This window comes from Podarcis muralis, chromosome 1, assembly GCF_964188315.1.
Source record: "Podarcis muralis chromosome 1, rPodMur119.hap1.1, whole genome shotgun sequence".
NCBI lineage: Eukaryota > Metazoa > Chordata > Lepidosauria > Squamata > Lacertidae > Podarcis > Podarcis muralis.
Genome location: NC_135655.1, coordinates 14,364,759 through 14,378,883, shown reverse-complemented (window position 1 = coordinate 14,378,883; position 14,125 = coordinate 14,364,759). Strand labels below are relative to the sequence as shown.

Below are 14,125 nucleotides of genomic sequence, written 5' to 3'. Positions count from 1 at the left end.
GCAATGGATCCAAACTACAAGAAAGAAGATTCCACCTAAACATTAGGAAGAACTTCCTGACAGTAAGAGCTGTTCGACAGTGGAATTTGCTGCCAAGGAGTGTGGTGGAGTCTCCTTCTTTGGAGGTCTTTAAGCAGAGGCTTGACAACCATATGTCAGGAGTGCTCTGATGGTGTTTCCTGCTTGGCAGGGGGTTGGACTCGATGGCCCTTGTGGTCTCTTCCAACTCTATGATTCTATGATTCTATATATATATATAAATTAAATTTGTATGCTTCCCTTCATCCAAAGATCACAGGGTGGTTCACTATATAAAAATGCAAAATAAGAACATTTGGCCATCAAAAACCTGGCTAAACAGGATCTTTTTTAAGTTCACCTAAATCAAGTGGATCTTTTTTTCTCCCCCATGTAATTTTGGGAAATAGGATTGCGAGAGGTGCTGTAAAAAATACTTGGTACAAGTCTGCAGCTGATTCAGCTGCCAAATCTTGTTTGTATTCTCTAATAATTTACACACTGTATCAGCAAGGGCAAAGGATATTGCTTGTGTGCCTGTCTGTGTGCTTTCAAAAAGTCCAGATTTTTGCCACCAGAAAAAACAGATCTTTCAAGAAGCCATGAATAATGCAAGCTCTGCAAATATGAGGAAATCCAGTTAATCCTCAATTCAAAGCGTGGATTTTTTTGGGAAGAATACTCTTTGTGGGGGCGGGGGCAGAGGAGGGGAACTATTCAGAAGATGTATAGAACAGAAATGAATCCAGATTATTTATAGCCAGCTATAAACAGGAGTAAGCAATGTGCTTTTTTTCAAAAAAGTTGCTTCACATGCAAGAGCATCTTTTTAATAAATGCAGAGGCAACATAGTTCATGTAACTAAGCCAGGTCTTGGCATATGAAACAGCATACCAAAATGCATTATTTCAGTAGCATCTGCTTTGCAAAAAATAATAATTGTATTTTAGGTAAAATTGCATATAAGCCTGTGTATATTGGGAGAAATTTGCTTTAAAAGCTGATAGATTTTCAAAAGGACTTTTATTTATTCCAAACTGATGTGGAGAACTGAATTTAAGATTGGAAAAAATGAGAAACTGACAAATTCGCCCATCCGACTTGGTTAACATTTTGACTTGACACGTGTTTTCTTAACCTTTTTGACTGTGTCTCCAGCTCCACTCCAACCACCCCAGCGTGAATCCAGTCCTGCAACTTGCATGCCAGTCAGCAATTACAAATATCCTGATCTGCCTGTATCAAGATACAGAGAAGAGGTAAATGATGTTGCATCTTGGTTTTATAAAGTTACGTTGTGTTTTCTTTCTCCCACCCCCAAGCTACTGTCTGCTTGGTTTTCACTTGTGCTAAAACAGGTATTGGAAAGGGTTTTCTTGCCTTTGATATTTGTAATTCATCAATAGCTTCCTCCCATGTATATCTGTCTCAAGCTTCTCTGTTGATGCATGTGGACTAGATTAATGGACCAGGGAGCTAGTTTTTTGGCCTGTTCCGAATGAGCATCACAATGCCACTTAAGGAACAGGTGCACAACTTGAGCACTATTAACCCCCCCTTACTTTGGATGCCCAGATAGTTTCTGCCATTGCATCAAGTCCTTTTCATCCATTAAATCTTAGTGTGCTGGCTGCATCCTTTCTTGGGTAAAGAGGATCTCACTGTAGTCATCTATGCTTTGGTAATATTCAGCAAGGACATGGGGTGGCAGTGTCCCCAGAGCTTTATTTTCATTTTGGACAGTGTCAGGGAAGAAGTTATGGCAACTGAAGATGCTGGGATTGAATCGCAGAACCCTACAGTAGAGTTGGAAGTGTGGAAGGTCATGTAGTCCCAACTCAGCGTTCGAAATTCGCCAGGCAGAATTCGGCCACTTGTGACCAAGTGAAGATGCCTGGGTGCCAGGTTGAATCCTTGGATCTCGCCTGTTTTCACACACTCAACAACGCATCCTGTAGAATTCCACCCTTGATATTTCATCTGCACAATTGGAACCAATTTCAGGAACCAAAAACTGGAATGGAAAAATACAACTTTTTTTAAAAAAAAATTTTATTCAAAATTATAACAAGACATATTATCCAAAACATATCATCCTTGCCCCCCCATTTTTCCTCCCTCCCCCCCAAAAAAAACCCACCCCCCCCAACTTCCCTCAGTTCCAGTCTTTGGTTTCTCTAAGAATGCTGTTTTCTGCATGTTACACAGTTGTATAGATCCTCAAACTATTTAGCTGATTATTATCAATAAAAAGTTTGTGAATGTTTATTCAAAACCTGCCAAGGAGTCCAGTTCACTTTGTTGCATCTTCAAATACTTTGTAAAGGGTTCCCATTCATCCTTAAAGTCACAGTTATCCTTGTCCCATGGCTTATATGTCAGTTTTGCCAGTTCTGCATAGTCCGTCAATTTTTCTTGCCACGATTCTTTAGTTGGGGTTTCTTCAGTCTTCCATCCTTGTGCTACCAGAACTCTCGCGACCGTTGTCACATACATGAAGATGTTTTTCAACTTTTTTGGCAGGTCTTTCCCTACAATCCCCAACAAAAATGCCTCAGGGAAAAATACAACTTTTGAGCTGTCTGACCGCAAAATGGCAGCTGGACATTCCGTTTTGGTGACTGTAACCCTGGTTTAAGGAGCCATTTGGCGCCTAGCTTATATAGCTGAGTTTCTAACACTGGTCCAACCCCTTGCCATGGAAGGTCATGTGTAAGGGAACATGGACTGAAAGAGTAAGGCAAGGCCATGCATAGGATTTGAAGCAGCAGTGGAGAACGGATGGTTTGCTAGCCTCAGTGTTTACTGGACTGCAGTTTCTGCCCCCTCTGGCCAGAGGCCATGCTGATGGGAGCTGGAGCCCAACCACATTTGGAGGACCACTGGTTCCCCACCCCTGCCTTAAAGGAGAGGGGAAGCACTTTGTGTTGAGGATAACGTTCGCAAGTGGGACAGAGGAGAAGCTTCTCTTTTTTTAAAAAAATTAATAATTTTTATTAAGTTTCTTACAGGTATAACACATATCACAACAAAAGAAAAACAGAAAAAACAAAAGAAAAAAGACAAGATCACAAATATAAACAAAAAAGAAAATAAAAACAAGGTACCTAAATACCTAAACAACCTAAACACCTAAACAACACAAATGAATTAATTATTTAAACTTCTAACCTCATAAACATATTTTGGGCCTCCTCTGAGCCCTCCCATCTGAATTTCCTTGTAATTAAAATGTCGCAGTTTTCTGGTATCATTTTTTTTAAAACACAGTATTCCAGTTAAAATAAAATTTCTTAACTTTCCTTTAGGTTCTAAATCTTATTTATTTAATTAACTCTTAATTTAATTCTAGGCCTATTCTGGTACTTTCAAGTAATTTCTAATTTTTAATATCACAGTATTTATTCAAATAGTCCTTAATTTTCCCCACTCTTCTTGGTAATCCTCTTCTTTTTGGTCGTGGATTCTTCCAGTAAGGCCAGCCAGCTCATATATTCCATCATTTTCATCTGGAGGAGAAACTTCTCTTGATCAACCCTCTTAAATTCATCAGCGGGCAACAGAAGGAACCAAATGTGGATCTTTTTCTCTTTTTTTAGAGTGAAAGAACTGAGAAGGTGATCAAAATCCAGAGAAGGCTGTTAAAGATTGTGGCCTGTCATCCTGCAGACGTGTCTTAAGTTACGGTTCTGTATTTATTTTTTTTAAGATGATCTCCTTGATAGAAAGCAACTCTGTGCTAATCGTGCGTGGATCTACCGGCAGCGGCAAAAGCACTCAGCTTCCACAGTTTGTTTTGGACCACTGCGTGCAGCGCTCCACCTACTGCAACATCGTAGTGACGCAGCCTAGGAAAATTGGTGCCAGCAGTATTGCGAGGTGGATTAGTAAGCAGCGGGCGTGGCCCCTGGGGGAACTTGTGGGCTACCAGGTACAGTGGCATGTTAACCCAACATTAAAGCGCGTGTTGTGTAAAGAACCCACCTGAATCTCTCTTTTCACTTTCTTCCCTCTTGGAATTGGATGGGCCAAATCATCTGATTCTTAGACGGCCTTTGTTGTGCGCTGAAATAGAGGTTTAGTCTAATCCCAGTCTTCTGTACAGAAAAGGCATTTGCCGTCCTGCTGCAGGTCTGTGGCTCAAGTTTCCCTAATGAATGACCACCAATTTTAGGTGTTTTCAGAAATGGCCGCAATTTAATACCTTGCTGCTTGTTCTTCTGAGGACATTTCTCTTCCAGAACATCTTCTTTTTCATTATGCTCAGGGGACGCTTGGGACAAACAAGGGTGCATTATAGAGCGCCTTTCATACCAGCCCTTCCTGCGCGTGGGAGCCATTTCAACCAAAATTCGTTGACTGCCACAAATGTTTTCATGATACGTGTTTGAAGCAAAATGTGTGGTGTTTATATTTTTCAATGGTTTTTAGGTTGGTTTAGAAAAAGTTGCATCCAAGGACACGAGGCTGATTTATATGACGACTGGAGTTCTCCTTCAGAAAATAGTGGGGTCCAAAAGCCTTTCGGAGTTCACCCACGTCTTCATAGATGAAGTAAGTTGAGGGAAGATAAAAGATTGCACCAAGGCTGCTTATCATAGGAAATGTTTCCCTCGGGCTCTTAATCTCACACCTTCTGCATGAGAATAGCGCTCGGATGCTTGTAATATCTGCGTTCATCATTGAGAGCTGCCAGGTTGGTGGTACCAGGGGCCAGGGCCTTCTCTGTGGTGGCACCATATCTTTGGAGTGCACTCCCCATGGAAATGCAGATCATTGTCATCAAATTTATTACGAGTAAAACATACTACAACAACACAAATAGGGTGGGCCCTGAAAACACCCAATGGCCTGGGTTAAAGAGGTGCTTCTTCAGCATACACCGAAGCTGTATAGCGAAGAAGCAAGGCTCACCCCTGTGTAGAGGGAATTTTACAACTTAGGAGCTGCCACAGAGATTGCGCTTTCCTGGGCTGCTGCTGCTGCCACTCTCAACTTCCGAATGTGGTGGAACGGTACCAATAGGGCCACACTGCTGTTCTTAACACCTGGGAGGGTCTGTAAGGTCAGGATTTCAGGCCTAAGTTGTTTGGGGCTTTAAACACTAATGTGAGCACCTTGAATTGGGCCAGGAAATGAAATGGCAGCCAATGCAGTTTCTTTAGGGGTGAAATGGGTCCTAAATCGCATCCCAGCCGGTAATCTGGCTGCTGCGTTTTTAGCCTTTTGCCTGTTTTATTTTCCTTTCATACTTCGAACCGGTTCACGGTCAAATGATAACTCTGCGCCTTTTTAGCTGCAATCAGGAAAGATGGGGTGAGAGAGGAAGAGAAATGTGCATGCCAGGGTTACCCTTCTGATCTCCTGACAATTAATAATAATAATAATAATAATAATTTTTATTTATACCCCGCCCTCCCCAGCCAAGGCTGGGCTAACAAGCAATAATAAAAACAAGTTGAATGAATACAACTTAAAAACAAGATTAAAATACAAGATTAAAATATTGAAACAGTAAAATATTAAAATGCAGCCTCATCACAGGAGGAGAAAGGAAAAAGAAAGAGGGGGAGGGAATCAAATTGGCTCCAAGCCAAAGGCCAGGCGGAACAACTCTGTCTTACAGGCCCTGCGGAAAGAAATCCGATCCTGCAGGGCCCTGGTCTCATGAGGCAGAGCGTTCCACCAGGCTGGAGCCAGTGTTGAAAAGGCCCTGGCTCTGGTTGAAGCTAATCTAACTTCCTTAGAGCCTGGGACCACTAGGGTGTTGCTATTTATGGACCTTGAGGCTCTCTGTGGGGCATACCGGGAGAGGTGGTCCCATAGGTACGAGGGTCCTAGGCTGTGGTGGGGAGAATTAGCTAGGGAGAACGCTGATCTCTGAGCGCAGTGCAGCTCTCAAGTTCACTCGTGTTAAGCCCTCTCATCTGCTGTGACCCCCTTTAGGTGCACGAGCGTACTGAAGAGATGGATTTCTTACTGCTGGTGGTCCGTAAACTGTTGCGCACCAATTCGCGATTTGTGAAGGTAAATTTAAACTACAAGTTAATGCATTCTGAAAATGCAAGATCGGCTTATCATAATTCTGCGGCATGGAAATAATCTAATACTGCGATGCTGGCTTTTTGGTGTTAGGGGTGTCGTGTAACAGCCTACCAGACAGAGTAGGACTTAGACATCAGCATATAGGGACAAAGGATGTCTGGCTTGCATCACAAACAGCTCTATCCTGAGTTATCTGGTTGCTTTTGAAAGTCAATTAAGGCCCACCCTGCCACTTGCACACGTTCTCTTTCCACCCCCACCACCCAGTCCTGCGCCTTCCAGGTTCCCTTGTTGCTCCTTTCACCAATGCCATCTGCTGCCAGCTATCACTCGTTCTCCAGCTGAAAAGGGCATCACAGCTGAATCCAGCCCGTTCAAAGCCAGGAGACGCAGCTGGGAATGCCCCGGAGCAATCCCTGTACGTCGGGGCTTGGCGAGTTTTCAGCTGGAGTGCATCATGGTTGGGCATTCTGTTTCCTCTGGAATCATGTTCCTCTGGGAGCATCTGCAGACTTCAGTGTGCCCCTCGTGCATTTGCAATCTTTTCCGGCTCAACTCTCTGTTCATAGAATAGCGATAATGAAAACTGATCCCAACAGTTTCGCTGTTGGATGAAAAGGCCATGAAGTGGTGGAAAGCATTGATGTGCTGCGTAAATAACTATTGAAAAGCATGCCATCGCTTCTGAGAAGTTTAGCAGGCTTCCAGGGCTGCTTCAGGCACCCAACAGTGATGGTTAGCTGATGCTCTAGGACAGCCTTTCCCTGACTTGGGGGCCTCTGGAAGTTTTGGACTACAAATACAACAGCTGTGTTGACTGGGGCTGATAGGAGTTGCATTGCAAAACATTCAGAGGTTGGGAGAGGCTGTTGTAGTAGACAGAGGCACAACGAAGGCAGCTATAGGAGGATAAGGCTATATCCTATCTCCACTGTTGGAAACGGTTGAGGTTGTTGTTGGCATCTGTCTGTCTCAAGAGACGATGGATTGCGCCTCTGAAGGTGGTCAAACTGCTGTGTTAGCAGCACCGGAGTGACCTCTCCAAGGTTCAAACCTGGGCAGTGTATAAGGAGGTCCTGGGCTGCCCAGAAAACAAGCCCCCTCTCTCAGCCTCGTTCCAACCCCCTCTACCCGCTCTGCGGCAGTACAGGATCGTGCTTGCATTAACCAGCATTGATATGTTCTGTTGCTGCTTGCAACGTTCGCAAAGAATAAGGAAATAGCATTGGAGGCGCATATTATAGTGGGGGAAGATATATGCCCCAAGTAGGTATCAGAGGATCGCCAAAACATGTGCCGTCAGGACGCAACCTCATCAAAGCTGGAAGTCAGGTCCTTCGTTATTCAGATTTAGAAATCCCCCACATTACTTTCTCAGGCATGCACTCTTGGGTTGGGGCAACTGGCTAAAATGTTTTAAACGGTTCTAATTTTTGGTTCTTCTGGTTTGTTTTTTGTTGGGTTGATGTTGGTTAAATGTTTAGTTGTGGTTGGCGGTTATTTTAATTTGGGTATAACTGCAAATTGTTTATTATTGTTGTTATTTGTTTCTATTGACTTATTGGTTTGTTTGTTGCTCGTATAGGATATTTTGTTTTTTAATGTTTGATGCTTTGTTGTTTTTATTTATGTTGCAAGCCGCCCATAGTGGCTGGGGAAACCAGTCAGATGGGCGGGATATAAATTTAAAAATTATTATTATTATTATCCTTGATGTGGTTCAAAGGAAAGCAGGGCAATACATTTGGCACCAGCTTGGCTGCAGGAGTAGCCGGAAGGAGGCATACAAGGCGCCATCCAACCGCCTTAGGGACTCCACTCTGGATTTGTGTAGGGCTTAATCCTTAGCTTTTTCTTCTCCTGAAGATATACCTACCACATGGCAGTGGAGGTTTAGGACCAGTCAGTCAGTCAGTCAGTCAGTTTTATTGCACATAGCCAAAGGCAATGTACACAGAATCATTCAACAATTAAAAGAAAATATGCTGGATTAATACAAAAAACTTAAAACATTTATATTATCAAGACATTACCTACTCTAAACAGAACTATAAAAGTACCTTAATATACAGGTTAAGACATTAAACAATAAAATTTATAAGCTAAAATCGTCACATGGCCATTAATAGATTAAAAAATAATGTTAATTAATACAATGTGTAATTATATTTGGAGTTTGGTGATAAAGATAGAATATAGCTTGATGTAGATAGGGTCAAATAAATTCATCTCCTTTATAGGGTTTAGGACCAGAGTTTTCCTTCTCTTAGATGGGCTACCTTCCCAGGTTGATGAGCCCCATCTGCCCCTCCCTTCTTTCTACAGCACATGCAGAAACCTCCTTCTTAACTGGCAGTAAGCCTCTAAATACTAATTGCTGGGAGTTGCAATTGAGCAGTCCTGCTTGGGAGCTCCTCACACTGGCAAACCAGATGCCTCTGGGAACAGGATGCTGGACTAGAGAGGCCACTGGCTGGGCTGCTCTTATGTTTTGAGGCCTGATCATGCTGATGACGAACCCTAGAAATGACATTTACACAGAGGGGATCGCATGACACTAGCAGAATGACATTTGGAAGCAGCACCCCCTCCCGACTCAGATTTTGTGACACTTCGTATCTATTAACGAGAGACACGCGTTTTGCAGCAATATTGTGCCCCAAGGGTTTTTAATCTTCCTATTGTGCACATTGAGTAAAAACGTTGTGCTTTTTTCTTGTATGGACAAGATCAAATGTAGAATCATAGAATCATAGAGTTGGAATAGACCACAAGGGCCATCGAGTCCAACCCCCTGCCAAGTAGTCAGTGTCTGAAACTATACCCACATCTCTTCTTAAAACACACAAAGTGTCAAATGCAAACGGCTTTATTATTATTAATTACTAAATTTCCATAGCACCCTTTATCGGAGGAACACATGACAGTTTACAAAATAAAAACATAAAAATACATAGCATAGTAACAAACAAAAACAATACCATTACTGTTATGTACTGAAGTTCTCACCCTGGGCCAGCAGGGGGATACTGTAGATAGTTATGCAAATAAGGGATCAAAAGTGACGTTCAGTGATTGGATAGTTTTAGAAAATTGTTATAGTTACGTTGTACTGGAGCTCTATATAAGCAGGCGGACTGAACCCTTCAGTTCAATTCTGTTCTGGCCTGTGAATAAACAAGAGCTGTTTGAAGAATCGATGTGTCGTCTGATATGTTCACCCACAACTTAACAATTACCACCCAAAAAAATTCAGTACACAGTAGGAATTCAAGCTGTGAAGCTTCTGAAGCTCGTTTTTATACTTCCCCCTTTCCACAGGTAATTCTGATGTCCGCGACAATCAACTGCCAAGAGTTTGCCGACTATTTTGCTATCCCAGTCCGCAACAGGCTGTATCCGGCATATGTGTTTGAAGTAGAAGGCAAGCCTCACGCTATTGAAGAGTATTACCTCGACGACCTGAGGCCTATTCTCAGTCATATCAGGGTATGGAAAACAACTGGCTTTGGGCTCTCTGTCTAGAATAACTTTGGGGGTATTAAGGGCAAAAAAAATGAGAGGGGTATTGGGCAAAAAAAATGAGAGGCACAAATACAAGATGGGTGACACCTGGCTTGAGAGCAGTACATGTGAAAAGGATCTAGGAGTCTTGGTTGACCACAAACTTGACATGAGCCAACAGTGTGACGCGGCAGCTAAAAAAGCCAATGCAATTCTGGGCTGCATCAATAGGAGTATAGCATCTAGATCAAGGGAAGTAATAGTGCCACTGTATTCTGCTCTGGTCAGACCTCATCTGGAGTACTGTGTCCAGTTCTGGGCACCACAGTTCAAGAAGGACACTGACAAACTGGAACGTGTCCAGAGGAGGGCAACCAAAATGGTCAAAGGCCTGGAAACGATGCCTTATGAGGAACGGCTAAGGGAGCTGGGCATGTTTAGCCTGGAGAAGAGGAGGTTAAGGGGTGATATGATAGCCATGTTCAAATATATAAAAGGATGTCATATAGAGGAGGGAGAAAGGTTGTTTTCTGCTGCTCCAGAGAAGCGGACACGGAGCAATGGATCCAAACTACAAGAAAGAAGATTCCACCTAAACATTAGGAAGAACTTCCTGACAGTAAGAGCTGTTGGACAGTGGAATTTGCTGCCAAGGAGTGTGGTGGAGTCTCCTTCTTTGGAGGTCTTTAAGCAGAGGCTTGACAACCATATGTCAGGAGTGCTCTGATGGTGTTTCCTGCTTGGCAGGGGGTTGGACTTGATGGCCCTTGTGGTCTCTTCCAACTCTATGATTCTATGATTCTAAGGGTAAGGAGATGGGCTTAAAACCCCAAGAAATTCCCCCGCTCCTCTTTCTGGCATATGCATAGTAGCTTGAGGAGGTAAGAAAGGAAGCGGTTTAAAGTAGAGATTCTCCCCCACCCACCCTAACATAACATCTTCCTTTTAAACCAGGTTTCACATTCTGCATTGTCAGTGTAATGTGATCTAACGAGTGAATCCCGCCGAAGCATTGATTTAATGGTTTCAGACTTAATTCAGTGGGGAGGGGAAGGGGCCAGTGGGAGAGGAGAAAATTAATTGGCTGTACACTCCAGGCAGGCGTATCTGTTAACAAGCAAGAGTGCCAATCAAAGGCAAACTGATAGACTCCTGCAGTCATCAAAGTCCCGATACACAGAACAAAGAGTATCTGTCCTGTTATAACAATGTCCCATCAGCATTCATGTATTTGACAGCAGTGTGTTGGCAACACCCATGGACAGAACAGGGAAGGAGGCTTATATAATCTTTCTCGATGTTTGTGAAAGATTCCTGGTGATGCGTGGCAAGTAAGAGAGTCAGGAAAGTTGACTAGAAAGTCTCTCCCTATCAGGTCAGATCAAGGTTTCTTTAGTGTGTGGTTGGACACAAAATGTGTGTAGTGTTTTTTTTGGGGGGGGGGATTTGCAGCTGGGAAGCTGATAATGCGCAGTTTGGAAAAAAACCTGAGGGATTAGGCACATTAGGTGTTACATGTTTATCAATCACTTAAATGACAAGCAATGTCAGGGGCAGCATGCACAAAAATTATATAAGGGTAGAACACACAGTTTTCCATATTTAAAAGAAACAGCCCAAACCGTATTTAAACAACAACATTTTTTCTTTCTTTCTTTGGCTGGAACCTCTTCCTTCACATTCACCTTTCAGCAGGTAACACTTTGTCACCTTCTTGTTCATAAACTTCTTCTGGTTTTACACCTGTTAGTTGCTGATCTAAGGCAGATAGTCAGTGTATAGTAGACTATACACTGACTATCTCCACCCCCCCTTTTTTTAAAAGTCTGATGGAGAATTTGTGCAATTGGAAAATCTGCTTTTTAAAAACATCCAGGATTGGATCTGTCAGACGTGTTACTGCTTCTGTCAATTAGGTTTCCTAGCCATTTGATTTCAAGCCCGACACCTTCATGTGTATGGGAAAGGGGCTGCTTTAGGATCCTGGCTCCTCTACCCCAACCTTCTGAAAAGATTGTACAGCTGTAATCCTCCCATTATTGCTACTATATTTCCTCCCCCTCTTCTCACTCCCCCTTCCGCCCTTCCTGGCTTACGGCCCTTCTTCTTTGCTTAGTAGGGAGGAACAAATAGGATGGTACAGGCGGTTGTGTTTTGTACCTTTAGGGCAGCTCTGGAGCAGCTTTGATAATAGCGGTGGAGCCCTCATGGAGTTTTCCTAGGAGAAAAGGCACCAAGCTTCGTTTGCTGTTTTATGAAGGCTTTTGCTTTCTTATTTTATTTTGAAAAAGCTGACAGCTATGGGTGGTATTGAACACTTTGGATCTGCTGATGCAGGACACTTGAGCTAGCGGCCTCCAGCCCACCCTCAAAATCAGCCCCCAGAGGGTTGGGCAGATACCAAAAGATTCCAACTGAGAAACGACTCTGTCACTGTGGAGATGGCAATCTGGAAACAGTGGCTCATGTCCTGTCTTGTCCCCTTTATAAAGATCTGAGGAATGAGATCATCACCCCACTCCTACTTACCATCCCAGGCCACCCATCTGCGGCCACATTGTTCTTTCTGTTATCAGATCAAAATGATCAGACGACAGCAAAGGTTGCTAGGTTTATCGAGGGTGCAATGAGATTAAGGGCCACTATCTGAACAATAAGGGACGCGGGTGGCGCTGTGGGTTAAACCACAGAGCCTAGGACTTGCCAATCAGAAGGTCAACGGTTCGAATCCCCGTGACGGGGTGAGCTCCCGTTGCTCAGTCCCTGCTCCTGCCCACCTAGCAGTTTGAAAGCACATCAAAGTGCAAGTAGATAAATAGGTACTGCTCCGGCGGGAAGGTAAACGGTGTTTCCGTGCGCTGCGCTGCTTTGCCAGAAGCGGCTTAGTCATGTTGGTCACATGATCCGGAAGCTGTACGCCGGCTCCCTCGGCCAATAAAGCGAGATGAGCGCCGCAACCCCAGAGTCGGCCACGACTGGACCTAATGGTCAGGGGTCCCTTTACCTTTTTATCTGAACGATAATCTTGACCATTTGTCCTTTTACGAATTGTTGTCTTTTTAAATGTATATATTGCTTGTTTTATGTTGCTATGGCCGTTGGCTAATGCAAATAAAGTTTAAAAAAACAACAACTCTGTAGAAGCATTTTGGAAAGAGATTAAGTGCTGCACTGGATGCAATTCTATGTAATGGGTTGGATGCTAGTTGGAAACTGGTGTTGTGGCCTCACAGTCAGAGGAGGTGGGTCCAAGGATACTCAGCCTCCAACTGGGGAATCGGATCAGGCTCCTCATCCTGATGTGAACCAACAGAGTTCAGCGCTGGTGGTCTGGAGCCTACACAGATGCTTGTCCTCTGAGCCCGACTCATCACACAAATCGGCTACCTGTTCTGCCCAGTGATGCAGGGAACAGAAGGAGGGACCAGCTGGTTGGCCCTTTAAGAACCACACTCTCTCCCTTTACCTCTGGCCTGTGTCAGAGCTATGGGAGCTATCCATGGTGCTGCAACTACTAGCCTGGCTGGCTGCTGTGGAAATCTGGCACAGATGGGTTAGAACAGCTACAGCTTCTTCTTTTTGTGTTTTCATAAAAATACACAAAGGCTTGGAGCCTGATGCTGCAGTGCATAGGCCGGTTCTGATGCTTGAGCAGAAAGCACCAGTGCTAAGAGCAGCCTTTCCCAACCTCGTGCCCTTGGTTTATAAGTCCCACCTACCCCAGGCAGCTGTGCCAGTATAACTTTATGAATATGAGGAGGAATAGCATGATTATTATTATTTGTTAAATTTCTGTATTATGGGAGTTGTAGATCGGAAGAGGTAAGGTTATGCACAAATTTGGAATTCTTGTTTTCAATGAAAATACTGCACCACACCCTTTCCATATGTTTACAGGGTGCAGACCTACCTGCTTGTCATTGGTTACTCTGTACAAGGCTCCATTTTTAGTTTGTGTCTACATCCCGGTGCTTGAAACCCCCTCAACTACTTTTGCCAGTAGCAGTAAGCTGTCACCACTCAGGAATGCCACTGGTCTGTGGGGAGGGGGGGGGGAGAGAATCCCTTTTAAGAAAAGCCCTGCTATTTGTATGCCACCTTTCCATAGTTAGAAACATACCGTGATGAAATCCCGCCCGGAAACCAATGTCCCCACTGTGGAAGGACATGTGGATCCAGAATTGGCTTCCACAGTCACTTACGGACTCATTGTTAAAACCTTGTTTATGGAAGACAATCGTACTCTGCTACGAGTGATCGCCAAAGAAGTAGTAGTAGTTAGAACCATGCTCAAGGGGGCTTGCAACATGAAAAGATTTACGTAATCACAAAACATGTTAAAAGTTTTATTTCTCTTGTCTGAGGAGGGTTTTGTCATTTTCTTTCTTTAAAAAACCCACCACATTTACTTACTTGTTTGCAAAATGTTCTGTACCGTCAACATTAAGAAAAAATGTCGTAGAGTTGAGCAGCACAAAAATCAACAATAAAATTTCGTCAGTAAAACCAAATGCAAAGCACATCACAAATCAGTAGATCGGATTAGAATGCATCAAC

At 43.5% G+C, this 14,125-nt stretch overlaps 1 protein-coding gene across 3 annotated transcripts in view; it reads left to right on the top strand.

Annotated features, from left to right (window-relative positions):
• Nucleotides 1-14,125, top strand: part of TDRD9 (tudor domain containing 9) — a 100,791-nt gene that overhangs the window by 29,736 nt on the left and 56,930 nt on the right. For all 3 annotated transcript variants that reach the window (XM_077923595.1, XM_077923581.1, XM_077923588.1), the window contains exons 3-7: nucleotides 1,178-1,278; nucleotides 3,729-3,950; nucleotides 4,451-4,573; nucleotides 5,966-6,046; nucleotides 9,386-9,553. In XM_077923595.1, the coding sequence (XP_077779721.1) occupies nucleotides 1,178-1,278; nucleotides 3,729-3,950; nucleotides 4,451-4,573; nucleotides 5,966-6,046; nucleotides 9,386-9,553 (695 nt within the window). The remainder of the gene's footprint in view (nucleotides 1-1,177; nucleotides 1,279-3,728; nucleotides 3,951-4,450; nucleotides 4,574-5,965; nucleotides 6,047-9,385; nucleotides 9,554-14,125) is intronic.